The sequence below is a fragment of the Ranitomeya variabilis genome, chromosome 3 (genome assembly GCF_051348905.1).
Source record: "Ranitomeya variabilis isolate aRanVar5 chromosome 3, aRanVar5.hap1, whole genome shotgun sequence".
NCBI lineage: Eukaryota > Metazoa > Chordata > Amphibia > Anura > Dendrobatidae > Ranitomeya > Ranitomeya variabilis.
Window position 1 is genome coordinate 538,099,429 of NC_135234.1, and position 17,465 is coordinate 538,116,893.

Consider the following 17,465-nt stretch of genomic DNA (forward strand, 5'->3'; position numbering starts at 1 on the left):
ACCACACAGCGACTAAACAGCGACGCTGCATCGATCGGCATCGTTGTCTGTATCGCTGCAGCGTCCCTAAATGTGAAGGTACCTTAAGAGTGCTGTCACTGGGACCATGAGTCAATACGCATAATCTAGGCCACTTGATACACAGGGGTGCGTAAAATCAATCCTGAACTGCAGGAGATGCACTAAGCATGTGTGCATATAGATTTTTTTTTTTCTGTTGTGCCAAGAACCCCTCTGGTTGTTGATGATGGTGAAATTTCTGCGTGTGTCACATCTACAGTGCTGGTTAATTTACATTAGAGTTTTTCTGTGGAGCGGGGATGAGATTCCACGGCATTTCATCCACCGTGCTACAACTGTGATATGCAAATCTAGTCTAGAATAAAAACCATGTAAATGGGTAACACATGGGGTGCTTGACTTTTTTTTTTTTTTTTTAATCAAAAAAGCCATCCCACCGCAATACGGCATACCCACTCAGGATGGTCCCTACACTCTCTCACCTCGCTATGCCAGCTGGACCTGACTGTGGGTAGCGGAGTAGATAAAGGTGCACAAACAAGAAGGGCTACAAGAGTACAAGAAACTGAGGCAAAACCAAAGAAATAATGACCTAGAATAAAAACAAGTAATGGTCTCTACGCTAGTAACCCCTATGTGTCTATGCAGATTTTCACTCTCCTCAGAGACAAGATGATTGAAATGAATGTCCATTCTTGTAATAGAAATTTGCAAAGGAAAGATATCTGCTCATTACTGATGAGTGAGCGTGCTCGGATAAGGTGTTATCCATATTCGTGTGCTGATAGTGTCTTCGGTGTGCTCGAATGCCATGTTCGAGTCGCTGTGGCTTCATGTCTCACGGCTGGTTTACAGCCTGTTTGTTAGCAATCCCTGCATGTATTGCGGCTGTCAAACAGCCTTGAGACATGCAGCCGTGGTGACTCGAACATAGTTTAAGGCTATGTCTCCAAGTAAAGGAATTCCTCCACTTTGGATGCAGCGGAAACCCCACTCCACCCAAAGCGCTGCCTCCTGTTGTACGCGCGGTGATTCCGGATGTGTTCATTGAACACATGCGGAATCACCGCATCATATTCATAGACTGGGTTATTAATCTTGCGGAACAATGTAATAAACCCGGCACTCAACTTCAGTATACCTAAAAGAAAAAAACTTTTAAAAAACACTCAATATTACTAGTGCTCATGATTAACAGTGCATTAAATAAATGGCACAATCTCACCCAATTGTCGCTTCTCGATCTGCTGAAAATTCCTGTATTCTCAGGATCCGTGAGGTTTTTGCAATATGGGGAGCAAGAGATGCATGGGGGGGGGGGGAATCCACTAGGGCCTACTCTCCCTGTCGTGCCCTGTGCAAAAGACTCCCGCCCTCAAAAGGGCAGTACCCAAATATGAGCCTGTTTTTGTGATGCCCTTGACAAATATAGCCACCCTGGAAAATATGTCTCCCTTTCTCTTCCCAACGCGTTTCCTCCCCTGTTTAGGGGGTTCATCAGGGAAAGTTGTTCAAGTTAAAGGGGGTATTCTGCAGTGGCAGACATAACCTCATTTGGTATCAGGTCCCTCAGTATAGGGGTAAAGCAGTGCTTTAGTGACATGTATTGTTATCATGATCTCTTTAGAGGCAGCTGGTTTTAGTGCATACAGTATATATTCCCAAAAAAGTGTGCCTAATTAGGATGGTCCCTAACTCTAGTAATTCATCTTGCTATGTGCCCACAGGCCTCAAAATAGATGGGGACAGAGCAGGATCTGGGCCTGACTGTGTTAACACCTGCTTATTAGAAACCGAGCAGATAACTGTGTACAGGCCAAGGGGGATACTCCCACCCAAATGTACTGAGCACAAGAAACTAAAGCAATACCAAAGACAAGGGCCGGCACACCTCCTAGTATAAGGCTAATATGCAGGTGCACAAGTACACTGTGGCCATTAACAGACAAATATAGCCTAGAAAAAACCATAATGCTTAGGCCCACTGCAGTAGTAAGTACAGTAAATAGTAACACACACACACAATAAAAAATGTTTAATGGCCACAGCATACATGTGCACCTGCATATTACACGTATACCAACAGGTGTTCTGGCCCTTCTTTTGATTTTGCGTTAGTTTCTTGTGTTCAGTACTTTTGGGTGGGGGTATCCCCCTTGGCCTGTACACGATTATCTACTCCGCTTACCACAGGCAGGTGTTGTACCTACCTCTCGGCCTATACACCATTATCTGCTCCGCTTCCCACAGGCAAGTGTTGTACCTACCTCTCAGCCTGTACACCATTATCTACCCCGCTTCCCACAGGCAGGTGTTGTACCTACCTCTCGGCCTATACACCATTATGTGCTCCGCTTCCCACAGGCAGGTGTTGTACCTTCCTCTTGGCCTGTACACCATTATCTGCTCCGCTTCCCACAGGCAGGTGTTGTACCTTCCTCTTGGCCTGTACACCATTATCTGCTCCGCTTCCCACAGGCAGGTGTTGTACCTTCCTCTTGGCCTGTACACCATTATCTGCTCCGCTTCCCACAGGCAGGTGTTGTACCTTCCTCTTGGCCTGTACACCATTATCTGCTCCGCTTCCCACAGGCAGGTGTTGTACCTTCCTCTTGGCCTATACACCATTATCTGCTCCGCTTCCCACAGGCAGGTGTTGTACCTTCCTCTCGGCCTGTACACCATTATCTACCCCGCTTCCCACAGGCAGGTGTTGTACCTTCCTCTTGGCCTATACACCATTATCTGCTCCGCTTCCCACAGGCAGGTGTTGTACCTTCCTCTTGGCCTATACACCATTATCTGCTCCGCTTCCCACAGGCAGGTGTTGTACCTTCCTCTTGGCCTGTACACCATTATCTACCCCGCTTCCCACAGGCAGGTGTTGTACCTTCCTCTTGGCCTATACACCATTATCTGCTCCGCTTCCCACAGGCAGGTGTTGTACCTTCCTCTTGGCCTGTACACCATTATCTACCCCGCTTCCCACAGGCAGGTGTTGTACCTTCCTCTTGGCCTATACACCATTATCTGCTCCGCTTCCCACAGGCAGGTGTTGTACCTTCCTCTTGGCCTGTACACCATTATCTGCTCCGCTTCCCACAGGCAGGTGTTGTACCTTCCTCTTGGCCTGTACACCATTATCTGCTCCGCTTCCCACAGGCAGGTGTTAAACAGTCAGACAGAGGTCCTGTTCTGCCCCCCATTTATTTTGAGGCCTGATGGCATATAACAAGGCGAGTTGCTAAACTTCAGGACTAGCCTGATTTGGTTCACCTTGATGCAGTGGGATGGCTTTTATGCTTTTTTGATCAAAAATGCTAAGTACCCTTTGGTGTTTTTTTATACATGTGTTACTATTTACTTTCTATTCCTCTTTGAAAGGCAAGCTGGACAGTCAGAGCTCATGAATTCTGTGGCAATCATGAGCTAAACCCAATCTCTGCCCATGTAATTTGACAGCTCCGCAGTGTCCCTCTTGCTGTTGGGATCTCGTGTTACTCAGCACAAGCTGCAGCAGTCTGTCTGGTGGGGCACGGCCTGAATACATTTGGACGCATGATAAAGAGGTGGATCCCAAAATATATAACAGGTTGACGTGCTGCTCTATGCAATCTAATTTGTGCTGGATGCATGTACGACTGATACTGTGGGCAGTATACCAATGAATGGAGTGTGGGATTTTACAGTGAATATATTCCACAGTCTGCACTTTGTCATATGTATGTGCCAATGTTTTTTGAGCATCTAAATTGCATAGGTTTACAATGTGCTGTGTGCATTTCATATTTCCTACTAATCGCAGTTTCCATTTCTTCCAGTCCGACATTGAGCTGTTTGTGAACAGACTTGACTCCGTAGAATCGGTGCTCCCTTATGAATATGCTGCGTAAGTTTCCCTGTCTATAAACTGGCATCAGTGATTTTCTTATATTCTCATTTACTCATTGATTTCGTGTTTTTATGTTTTGCTTTTTTTACATCTTTCAGTTTTCCTTTTTTTGTGTATTTTTACATGTTAATTAATATTGTTGCTCCAGCTCTAAATACAGACTTGTACTTGGGGCGCCTGGGCCTTTTAATTTTCTCCCAAATTAAAGTGATTGAGCCATGAAGGAGTGTACAGTATTTCCTCTCCAGAGGTTGGTGATAAATCAGTGATCAGTTTGGGTCTTAAAGGGGTTGTCCACTACTTTCAATTAACCTCCCAATGTATCCCCCCGTGGCCCCTGATGAATTGTGCAAATACCTTCTGTTGCCGTTTTCGCCTGTGAGTGGCGCTATAGCAGCGGCTGAGTCCGGGTCACGTGACCCCCAGGCTGCAGCCACCGCTTATTTCCGCCGACGTCACGTCAATTTCCAGACTCTGGAAATTGACGTGACGTCAGCAGCAGGCATGTCCCAGCCGCACAGTCAGAGCAGTCACTCATCAAGAGTGACTGGGCTGTGGGTGGGGCTGGGGGCTGCCTGCGGGGCTGTGCTGGGGGCGGGCGGGGGATGATTGTGCCGGTGTCTGTGTCCCGGCGCCGGTGTCTGCATGCTGAGGCTCTGCGTGCCGGGGCTCTGCGTGCCGGCGCCGGTGTCTGCGTGCCGGCGCGGGGGCTCTGCGTGCCGGTGCCGGTATGTGGGGTCCGGCGCCGGTATGTGCTGGGTCTGCTGGGGGGGTGGTCTTTGGGGTATGTTTGTGTCTCTCTCTCTGTGTGCAGGCATTGTCCGATGGGACTACAAGTCCCATCGGGCTCTGCCTGCTACAGTGACAGTGAGTGACACATTAGCCAATGATGGGACAGTATTAGTCCCATCATCCGGCTAATGTGTCGAATGTAAAAAAAAAAAAAAAAAAGAAATGCACATATACAGTACGTACATACAACACACACCATGTGACATGTAACAACATGCAACGTGACAACATGCAACATACGACATGCAATACCATGCGTCGACATGCACCATGCGTCGACATGCACCATGCGTCGACATGCACCATGCGTCGACATGCACCATGCGTCGACACGCACCATGCGTCGACACTCACCATGCGTCGACATTCACCATGCGTCGACATTCACCATGCGTCGACATTCACCATGCGTCGACATTCACCATGCGTCGACATGCACCATGCGTCGACATGCGACATGCACCATGCAACGACATGCGACATTCAACATATGACATGCACCATGCGACGACATGCGACATGCACCATGCGACGACATGCAACATGTGACATGCGACGACATGCAACATGTGACATGCGACGACATGCAACATGTGACATGCGACGACATGCAACATGTGACATGCGACATGAAACATGCCACATACAGTACGTACATATATACAACATACATACAGTACATATAACATAGAGTACATACTCACCATCACTTGTCACTTTGTTCCCCGAAGCCATTGTCATCTGTAAAAAATATTAAAATAATAAACAACCAATATACTCCCTGATCTGCAGAAATCCAATTAAAACGAGTGTCCCTCGACGATCTCCCGTGGAGAGCAGGAGCATCTGCTGATGCGACTGCTCTCCAGGGGCTCCAGGAACACAATGAGGGGAGGAAGGTATCCTTCCACAATGTATTCCCCACAATGTATTCCTCTGCCCCTGTGAGAAAATAGTCCCTAGTCTCACTTTATGCCATTGCTGTTGAGAAATTTTCACAGGCAGCAATTGCCATAAAGTGAGATTTGTCCTAAGGTAACCTCTCAGTGGTGCACTGCAGGAGCCATTGTCTCCTGTCAGTGTGTCACTGAGGGTCCTATAGAGCAGTGACATCACCCGATGTCACTGTTCTATAGGGGAGATTGTCGTGGGACACTCGTTATTAATTGGATTACGGCGGACAGGTAGTATGCGGTTTATTTTACGTTTTTTGCAGGCTCTGAAATATGGTAAGTATGGTGAAATGAAGAATATTAAAATACTTTTTTCCTAATGTGTGTGTTTTATTAACCCTTTATTAATATTAGATTAGTAATGGATAGGCGTCTTATTGACGCCTCTCCGTTATTAACCCGGCTTAATGTCACCTTACAATAGCAAGGTGACATTAACCCATTATTACCCCATATCCCACCGCTACACGGGAGTGGGAAGAGAGGGGCTAAGTGCTGGAATTGGCGCATCTTACAGATGCACCATTTCCAGGGCGGCTGCGGACTTGTATTTGTAGCCGGGGGGGGACCAATATCCATGGCCCCTCTCTAGGCTATGAATATCTGCGTAGCCTTTCTGGCTATAAAATATAGGGGGACCCTACGTCATTTTTTTTGGGGGGGTCCCCCTATTTTAATAGCCAGTAAAGGCTACGCAGACAGCTGCGGGCTGATATTCATAGCAGGCTACAAATATTGGCCGTCGGCTTTCCCCCTCTGGCGCAGAAAATTTCGCGGGAGCCCACGCCGGTTTTTTCCGTTTTTTATTAAATTAAACGCTCATTAAGGCCTCTTTCACACTTGCGTCAGTATGGGTCCATCGCTATGCGTCGGGCCGACGTACTGATGCACATTGTGAAATTTGTGCACGTCGTGGGCAGCGGATGCAGTTTTTCAACGCATCCGCTGCCCATTCTGAAGTCCGGGGAGGAGGGGGCGGAGTTTTGGCCGCGCATGCGCGGTAGAAAATGGCGGACGCGACGGACAAAAAAACGTTCACTTGAACGTTTTTTCGTGCCAACGGTCCGCCAAAACACGACGCATCCGTTGCACGACGGACGCAACGTGTGGCCATCCGTCGCGATCCGTCACTAATAAAAGTCTATGGGGTAAAAACGCATCCTGCGATCACATTTGCAGGATCCGTTTTTTTTCCCAAAAAGACGGATTGCTAAAAACACAAGTGTGAAAGTGGCCTTAGGCTACTTTCACACTAGCGTCGGTAAGGGGCCGTCGCGCTGCGTCGGCCCGACGTACCGACGCATACTGTGACTAAAATGCCTGACGTGGGCAGCGGAAGCAGTCTTAAGACGCTTCCGCTGCCCCATTGCAAGGACCGGGGAGGAGGGGGCTGAGTTTCGCCCGCGCATACGCGGTCGAAAATGGCGGACTAGACGCACAAAAAAAGTTACATGTAACTTTTTTTGTGCCGGCGGTGCGCCAAATCACGGCGCAACCGTCGCATGACGGTTGCGACGTGTGGCACTGCGTCGCTAATAAGTCTATGGAGAAAAAACGCATCCTGCAGACAACTTTGCAGGATGTGTTTTTTCTCCACAACGACGCATTGCGACGTGCAGTGCACAATGCTAGTGTGAAAGAGGCCTTAGAAACATCGGCTTTTCTATTATATATCTATGGATATATCTATCAATACATATATTTATAGATAGATATATCTATAGATACATAGATGTTTCTATCCATATATTTGGCTGCTTTCACACATCTGGTTTTTGCCGTGAGGCACATTCCGGTGAGTTTTGAAAAAAACGGATCCATTTTTTTCCGCCGGATCCGTTTTTTTCTCATAGAGTTGTATTAGCGCCGGATTGCGCCTGATGGCCACACGTTTCATCCGTTTTTTGCCAGATCCGTCAAAAAAGCTGTTTCCGCTGGATGGAAAACACATACAGAGGAACGTTTTTTCTATCTGGCGAAAAAACGCACAGCGACGGATCCGGCAAAAATATGTATGAAACTGAGCTGTGAAATGATGAATCCGGCCTTGGAGTCCGTTTTTTCATGCATGTTTCCATTCAAATCATGCATATTTTCCGTTTATTTACTTTTTTCCAAAAACGGCATTAAAACCGCTCATAAACCGCACCAAAAAAAGCATCAAAACTGCACCAAAAACTGCATCAAAACTGCACCAAAAACTGCATCAAAACCTGGTGCAGTTTTGCAGTGTTGGTGCGGTTTTGGTGCAGTGTTGATGCAATTTTGGTGCGGTTTTGATGCAGTTTTTGGTACAGTTTTGATGCGGTGTTTTTTTCAGTTTTGATGAGTTTTTTTATGCAGTTTTTTGCACGGTTTTGATGCAGTTTTTAATTCGCTTTTGCTGCGGTTTTTGCGCAGTTTTTAGGCGTTTTGGTGCATTTTTGAAAGCTAAATAAAGATGTATTATTGAACAAAAAAAAAAATATTTGTGTCATTATTGTCCGACCTCCTCTTCTACATTTGTCCAACCCACACTCCATTAAACACACAGATAGACAGATAGATGATAGATGAAATGGATAGACAGATCTACATATAGATAGATCTATAGATGCATACATCTATCTATTCATATATCTATCTGTAGATGTCTGGATAGATATATCTATTGATAGATGTATAGATAGCGTAGGGTGTGTGTCCACTGTCCAGATTACATCCGAATGAGCTGCAGATTGGATGCTGCGTACTTGTAGTCCCATCGGATGATGCCTGCACACACACCCCAAAAGACCCCCCGCACAGCCCCGCACACACACGAACAGTCCCGCACAGCGCCGCACACATCCGAACAGTCCTGCACACACAAAACACAGTCCCGCACATACCTGAACAGTCCCGCACAGCGCCGCACACATCCGAACAGCCCGCAGACCCCGCCCGCCCACACATACACGCACACCGTCACCGCCCACACACTTCCATCCTCCCGAGCTGCAGCGTTTCTCGGACCCACAGCCGCATCTAAACTGCAGATCTTTTTTACATCTGCGGTTTTGCTGCGGATGTGCCCAACTCAATGAAAGTCTAAAGGTGCAGAAACGCTGCAGTTCGGCACAAAAGAAGTGACATGCTGTGAGAAAAAAAAGCTGCGTTTCGGTGTGACTTTCCTCAGCATGTGCACAATTCTGCGGCTCCCATAGACTTACATTGGTTGTGCACTACACTGCGGATTTGATGCAATTCAGTGCGGCAAAAAACGCTGCGGATGTGCAATCAGATCCGCAACGTGTGCACACAGCCTTAGCATTTAGTGAACCTAGCAAAAAAGCCAAGCAAAAAACTAGTGTCGGATTGCACTTTTTTTGCAATTTCATTGCACTTTGAATTTTTTTTTTCACATTTTCTGTTACACGACATGGTAAAACCAATGGTGTCCTTCAAAAGTAGAACTTGTCCCGCAAAAGATAAGCCCTCACATGGCCGTATTGACGGAAAAATTATGGCTCTGGATAGAAGGGGAGCGATAAACGAAAAAAAAAAAGCTCCAGGGGTGAAGGGGTTTAGAAACAAGGATATGGACATATCTATGGGAATGGGAATAGACATAGACATATTTATATCTGTATCTATCTATCTATCTATCTATCTATCTATCTATCTATCTATCTATCTATCTATCTATCTATCTATCTGTAATGGAGTGTGGGTTGGACAAATGTAAAAGAGGAGGTTGGACAGAAATGACATCACAAATCTTTTTGAAGATAGAGGGGGGAGAGGAGGGAGGGGTTGGGGTGTGTTTTGGAGTGGGTGTGCCAGGTGCAGAGTTACAGGCGAGTGCAATGCATCATGGAACTTGTAGTATTAGAGCACAGTAAGTCAGGAGAAAGGAAGTTGTCGATTAACCCCATGAGAGCTGAATCCACACTAAAGATGTGCTGCTACAGCATGATAAAAGGTAATATTGCTAAAATAAACACAGTAGATGTTTTCAGTGGCACATAATAGCAAGATTTATTAAAAAAAAAAAAAAAAAAGTTATAGTAGTGGACAACTTCTTTAAAGCTGAAAATAATGGTTTTTATTTTTGGTGCAGTGTGAACAAGAGATAAATGTACCATGACAAAACCACACTAAAAAAAAAATCAACAAAAACTATGCAAAACTTGCTTTTTTTTTCAGCAAGTTTCTTACTGCCAAGAGAGCAGGTTTTGCCTGCGGGACCAAAAATGCATCAAAAACGCAACGTGTGAACATAGTCTTAAGGTCCAGGCACCCCCATCATTCAAACTGCACTTTACAGGTATTATATCTATGAAAGTCACACACTGGAGTACTATATCTGCAAGATTAAGATACAATATTTTATTTGAATAGTCAATTACAATTAAAAACAGATATTCTAGACAAAAATATAAACACAAGAGGTTGCCTCTTGAAGATCAAAAAACATCCCAGCAGTTGCAAACATGGGTAACTCATTTTCTTTACCTCTCTCACCAAGGCTCTTCTCCCACGATTGCTCAGTTTGGCTGGACGGCCAGGTCTAGGAAGACTTCTGGTGGTCCCAAACTTCTTCCATTTAAGGCTACTTTCACACTAACGTCGTGCACTGCACGTCGCAATGCGTCGTTGTGGAGAAAAAACGCATCCTGCAAAGTTGTCTGCAGGATGCGTTTTTTCTCCATAGACTTTTATTAGCGACGCATTGCGACACGTTGCAACCGTCGTGCAACGGTTGCGTCGTGTTTTGGCACACCGCAGCCACAAAAAAAGTTACATGTAACGTTTTTTGTGCGTCGGGACTACCATTTTCGACCGCACATTCACGGCTGAAACTCCGCCCCCTCCTCCCCGGAACTTACAATGAAGCAGCGGAAGCGTCTTAAGACTGCTTCCGCTGCCAACGTTGGGCATTTTCTTCACAGTATGCGTCGGTACGTCGGGCCGACGCAGCGCGACGGCCCCTTACCGACGCTAGTGTGAAAGCAGCCTAAGGATTATGGATGCCACCATGCTCTTCGGAACCTTGAGTACTGCAGAAATTTTTAATCTTGGCCAGAACTGTGCCTTGCCTCAATTCTGTCTCTGAGCTCCTTGGCCAGTTCCTTTGACCTCATGATTCTCATTTGGTCTGACATGCACTGTGAGCTGTGAGGTCTTATATAGACAGGTGTGTGCCTTTCCAAATCAAGTCCTGTCAGTTTAATTAAGCACAGCTGGACTCCAATGAAGGTGTAGAACCATCTCATGGAGGATCACAAGGAAATGGACAGCATGTGACTTAACTATGAGTGTCTGAGCAAAGGGTCTGAATACTTATGACCATGTGATATTTCAGTTTTTCTTTTTTAATAAATTTGCAAAAACTTCTACGTTTGGTTTTTTTTCAGTCAAGATGGTGTGCAGAGTGTACATTAATGAGAACAAAATGAACTTTTTTGAGTTTACCAAATGGCTGCAATGAAACAGTGAAAAATTTAAAGGGGACTGAATACTTTCCGTACCCACTTTATATAATTTTTTTAACCTTTAAAACCTTTCTCTTTTTTTTATGAACTTTAGTAGTCCCTCCCCCCCAGTTGACTTATAGCTGCAGTCTTGCAATAGCAGGAATCATCATTTCCTATGAATGCCTGTCACGGACTGGCGTTCATAGATCTGCAATGTCAAGCATAGGGGAATCATACCAACCCATGGGCTCCTCACGATCATGTGACAGGTACCGATGAGCGGGGTTTGTGATACGCTTCCTGTAAGCGCGAGTTAAATGTCGCTGTCAGAGATTGACAGTGGCATTTAACATGTTAACAGCTGCGAGTGGATAGAGATTCCAGCCGTGGCTGTTAGGAACACATGACAGCTGATCAAATCAGCTGTCATGTGCCGGAGTCCATATCCAATGCCTGGACACGACCTATGATGTACCTATAGGTCATGAATGGGTTAAGAAGGTAGCAGGAGGTGGGTCAATCAATAGTAAGAAATATAACAAAATGCTAATAGTGAACACCCTAAAAGCAGCCTCACTCGGTGTCCAAGTTTCAGCTGAATAATCACCTGATTAGGTATCGTATACAGCATTATACCTAGATGAGGAGTGGTATGTACACAGATGTAATACTTCATATACAGAGCCTACTCATGATGGTGTCAGTGCAAGGTCCAGGGAAGAATCCCCAAAGCTTGTTTCACGTATGCTTTCACACCCCTTGAAAAAGCATACTCGAAATGTGCTTTGGAGATCTTCCTTGGACCTTGCACTGACATTACCCTTTTTTTTGTCTATATCATATGTTTTTCATTGTAATTATTCAAATTATTATTATTATTATACAATGAAAATGATAAAATAGTAAATAAACCCCCCCCCTTATCACCCCTTAGTGAGGTAAAAATAATAAAATAAAAAAAGTATTTCCATTTTTGCGCTGGTGCAGGGGTCAAGGCTGAGGTTGTGTTGGGATTGGAGAGAGAATTGGGGGTTTCCACGGTTTAGGTATGTCAGGAGGTCTCCAAACACGACATGGCGCCACCATTGATTTCAGCCAATTTTGCGTTCAAAAAGTCAAATGGTGCTCCCTCCCTTCTGAGCCCTGCCGTGCACCCAAACAGTGGTTTACCCCCACATATGGGTTATTGGCGTACTCAGGAGAAATTGCCCAACAAATTTTCTCCTGATAACCCTTGTGAAAATAAAAAAAAGTGCATGTTCATTTGTTCCTTCCACATTGCTTTAGTTCTCGTGAAGCACCTGAAGGGTGAATGTGCTTTTGCGCACCTTGAGGGGTGCAGTTTTTAGAAAAATTAAGTTTGAAAAGTTTCAAAATTTGTCAAATTTGTTTTTTTTTTCATAAATAAACGGAGGTCAAATCGAACACATTTTACCACTAACCTGAAGTACAATGTGTCACGAAAAAACATTGTCAGAATCACCGGGATCCTTTGACGCGTTCCAGAGTTATAACCTCATAAAGTGACAGTGGTCAGAATTGTAAAAATGGGTCTGGTCACTAAGGGGTTAACAAGCCTTGCCATATGACTTAAAAGAAATTCCAAACTCTAATCTGTTTGCAGACACATTTTTCGGGTTGTTGCCCCTCATCAGTAAAGGTAGCTTCACACTAAGCGACGCTGCAGCGATACAGACAACGATGCCGATCGCTGCAGCGTCGCTGTGTGGTCGCTGGGGAGCTGTCACACAGCTCTCCAGCGACCAACGATGCCAAGGTCCCCGGGTAACCAGGGTTAACATCGGGTTGCTAAGCGCAGGGCCGCGCTTAGTAACCCGATGTTTACCCTGGTTACCAGTGTAAGATGTAAAAAAACAAACACTACATACTTACATTCCGGTGCCCGGCGTCCGCTTCCTGCACTGACTGAGCGCCGGCCCTAACAGCAGAGCGGTGACGTCACCGCTGTGCTGTACTTTTACTTTACGGCCGGCACTCAGTCAGTGCAGGAAGCGGACGGCGAGGGACGTGTGACAGACATCAGAAGGTGAGTATGTACTGTTTGTTTTTTTTTTACTTTTACGATGGTAGCCAGGGTAAACATCGGGTTACTAAGCGCGGCCCTGCGCTTAGTAACCCGATATTTACCCTGGTTACCATTGTAAAACATCGCTGGCATCGTTGCTTTTGCTGTCAAACACAACGATACACGGCGATCTGACGACCAAATAAAGTTCTGAACTTTAACCAACGACCAGCGATATCACAGCAGGATCCTGATCGCTGCTGCCTGTCAAACTCAACGATATCGCTATCCAGGACGCTGCAACGTCAAGGATCGCTAGCGATATCGTTTAGTGTGAAGGTACCTTAAGGAGCAAGAGATCTGATTTGGTTGTGCGAGACATCATGTTGATATATGATGCCTACTGTCTGGCACTGCAGAGGTAACCATGTCTGCTGCTGGCTTTCCCTGAGTTCACAGCTGTGGATCGGGGATTACACCACCACACATCCTATGATCAGCTTATTTTCAGGGTCCCCTCACTAAATGGGGATTATGTCCTAAACTTGTGGTTTGATTATTAGCAACTGTCTCGTGGGTTTGTCTAATTGTATTGTTTTGACTGTAATAAAAAAAAAAAAAGATAATCCAATTTTGTCTTCCTGCTGTGTAGTAGTAACATTAGTTATAATTTTATTTTTAAGGTTTGATTTCTGTCAAGTCGAGAAGGAAAAAAGGCCGTCTGAAAATCTGGGCCAGGTGTTGTTTGGTGAGAGAATTGAGCCATCTCCATACAAGGTTGGTGTAGATTGTATGTATGTACACTGAATGTAGATTTACGTGATAATTCTCAGACATGCCATGATTAATTATGCGGTGTGCTCGTTTATTGGAGGCTATGAATTTGTAACTGGAGCACACAGGGAGAGTAAACTTTGTACTGCTTAGATCTTCATCTATTGTACCTACGTGCCCTGTCGGTAGGGCTATCCTGTGGGCACACCCCTCTAACAAAGTACAGACAGTGCTGTAGAGCGAATGCGTCAACAGGAAATAACCTGTCTACATCAGATTTTTATGTTGTACATGTAGGCTGTAGGTTTGATTTTTGGGGCTTTTAGTGAGCCCTATTGAGGAGGAAGGTGGACTCAGAATGGCCCGTTTTAGCTTATAAACGTCAACTGGTCCTTAAATTGTTAAAATTGCAAAGTGCTTGTGAAAACAGCTTTTTCCAGGTCACCACCTGACAGCACACTGGAGGACGTCCTTCTTAGCCATGATGGGACAGGAAACACGAGAGGTTAAAAGGACCCTCCCCCTACCACCCTTCAGTGTTTTTCCTGTCCCATTATGGATAGGAACGGCGAGAGGAAGCTACCGTTCTGTGCGGGGGGATGTGGATCGGGGGGGCTTTGCCTCACCCTTCCCTCCATAAGGCGCCCGCTGGCCGACACCCGACCGAGGGTCCCTCTGCCTACCAGTGTAGCGCTGCTCCTGGTATGAGGATCGCTTCCCCCTGCCGGGGGCTCTCGATCCTTCCGTCACGCCCCCTGGTGCATGCGAATCCCAGCGGCGGCCTCTGCTGATGTCGGCGTCTCCATGCGGCCGGCATGGGGATGGAAACCCTCGCTGCACCATCCTCTCTTTCCGGCCGCGCGTCACTTCCGGTTTGCGGCTGAGGGGGGCGGGCGGCGTCTCTGCAGGCGGTAGTGAGCGCGGGAGCGCTGTACAGATGAAAAGAGGAACAGAAGTATAAAGGTATGTGCAGGGGCAGTAAGCGATCTCCAGTGCAGTAACATGGAGGACGCAGCTAGAGCAGAGGGGCAGGAGTCCACAGCGCTAGTAAGTAGAGCAGGGCTCTTTGTTATGGATATCTTAAAAAAAAAAAAAAAAAAAAATGGGGCATTATCCTAGAGTTTGTTATTTTCTATAGGCTGCCTCATTACCTGAAAAACCGTTAAAGAAACCTGGCAAAAGCAAGAAGTGCCCTATTTGTGCAGCCAAGCTGAAAGATACCTGGCAGAAACCCCTATGTGAAGCATGCACCTGCAAAATCATAGGAGAGGAGCAGGCTTCTCTTATGTCAAATATGAGAGCCATGATAAGAGAGGAGGTCCAGGCTTCGGTATCAAGTCTGGTACTACCGCAAGCCTCACCTTCAGAGAGACCGAGCAAAAGGCAGAGGGTCGATTACTCTTCAGGAGACTCGTTATCTGCGGTATCGGATATAGGGGAGGAAGAGGAGAGCAGAGACCCTCCAGAGAGAGGGAGGAAATACTTATTCTCCGCAGCAGACACAGGAGAACTGTTGGAAGCTGTACGGCATACTATGCAGATTGAGGATCCACAACCATCTTGTTCGGTTCAAGATGAAATGTTTGGTGGCCTGCGCTCACAAACTGCGATGGTGTTTCCTGTAAATTCCCATATTAGATCCATGATTTTGGATGAATGGGAGGAGGCGGAGAAGAGATTGACTATTCCTAAAGATTTCCGACTCCGCTTGCCGTTTGACCCGGAGGATGTTAAAGAATGGGTCGATGTTCCTAAAATAGACATTCCATTGGCGAAAGTGTCCAAAAGAACCTCAATCCCCTTTGAGGACTCTTCCAACTTAAAAGAGCCCATGGACAGAAAGGCAGATGGACTTTTGAAACGGGCCTGGGAAAGTTCTTCGGCGGTTATCGGAGCTAATATTGCAGCAACATCAGTGGCTCGCTCCATGGACCTGTGGCTAAATGATCTTCAGGATCAATTAATAGCCAAAACTCCTAGAGATACTATCCTGAAATCTCTGCCTCTGTTAAAATTGGCAACCACCTTTTTAGCAGACGCGTCCGCAGAGACTGTTAGATTTGCGGCTAGAGGGCAATCTCTCTCTAATGCAGCCAGAAGAGCTATCTGGCTCAAAAGCTGGTCGGGTGATATGCACTCCAAAAATAAATTATGTTCCATACCCTTCTCTGGGGGCAGGGTCTTCGGACCAGTCCTCGACGATATCTTAGAGAAAGCCGCAGATGTAAAAAAGGGGTTCCCCGAAGAAAAGCCTAAAAAATTCCAGCCCTTTCGGAGACCCCGCTATAATCAGAAACAGGATTACAGGGGTAAAGGGAAGCAAGGTAGATGGAGCTACCAGAAAGGGGGAGATAGTAGACCCAAAACCAAGGACTCGAGTTACTCAGGTCCGAGGTCCAGCTACCATAGAAAATGACGCCATCAGAGTAGGGGGTCGTCTAGCCGGATTCCTAGAAGGTTGGAGGGAAATAACAACGAGTCCTTGGGTGTTACAAGTGGTGTCCCAGGGGTACAAAATCGAATTTTCCTCCCTTCCGCCCGAAAGATTTCTGGTGTCCAGTACACATCTAAAATCATCGTCCCCCATGTGGTCGGATATACAGGACCTCCTAAAAATGGCAGCAATTGTTCCGGTCCCCTCTCAAGAAGAGTACAGAGGTCATTACTCGAATCTCTTCTCGATAACAAAACCATCAGGAGAGTCGAGAACAATTATAAATCTGAAGCACCTAAACAACTGGGTGGTATACAAAAGGTTCAAAATGGAGTCGATTCGGTCTACCATTCCTCTGTTGGGAAAGGGTATGGTGATGTGCACTCTGGACCTAAAGAGTGCATATTACCATGTTCCCATTTACTTAAACCACCAAAAGTTCCTGCGGTTCGCGGTAAACATGGAAGGGAAAATCTATCACTTTCAGTTTCGCTGTCTCCCCTTCGGCCTGGCGTCGGCTCCCAGAGTTTTTACAAAACTTATGGTAGAGGTAGTCGCATATCTGAGAAATCAGGATTTGTTGGTAATCCCTTACCTAGACGACTTTTTGGTAGCGGCAGAGTCAGTAAACCAGCTCAGGATCAACTGTCAGTTCCTCATATCCACTCTAGAGAGTCTCGGATGGATCATAAACTGGGAGAAGTCAGATCTAATACCAAAATCCAGAATAAAATTCCTAGGAGTCATGCTCGACTCGGAAACAAGAATGTCCTACCTTCCGGAAGACAGGCTAAAGGGTATAGTAAAAAAGGTCCATCTTTTCTCGCGAGGCCGAAATACGATCAGAGACGGGATGATAATACTGGGGCTAATGACGGCCTGTATCCCTTGCGTGAGATGGAGTCAGTTTCATTCCCGACAGCTTCAGCAGGGAGTTCTGAAGAGCTGGAACAGAACGCAAAATTCTCTAAATCAAAGACTAAATCTTTCTTTTCAGATCAAGAGGTCTCTGGTATGGTGGACTCTCTCCAAAAATCTCCGGCTGGGAGTACCATGGCTCCAAACTCCGAGTGTGTCAGTCACGACAGACGCAAGTCAGGAAGGTTGGGGAGGTCATGTCCTGGGAAGATATTTC

At 46.1% G+C, this 17,465-nt stretch overlaps 1 protein-coding gene across 1 annotated transcript in view; it reads left to right on the forward strand.

Moving 5' to 3' along the window:
• The window catches only part of TM9SF2 (transmembrane 9 superfamily member 2), a 77,537-nt gene that overhangs the window by 11,852 nt on the left and 48,220 nt on the right, over nt 1–17,465 (forward strand). The window contains exons 2-3 of the mRNA XM_077297068.1: nt 3,843–3,910; nt 13,806–13,899. Coding sequence (XP_077153183.1) covers nt 3,843–3,910; nt 13,806–13,899 — 162 coding nt within the window. The remainder of the gene's footprint in view (nt 1–3,842; nt 3,911–13,805; nt 13,900–17,465) is intronic.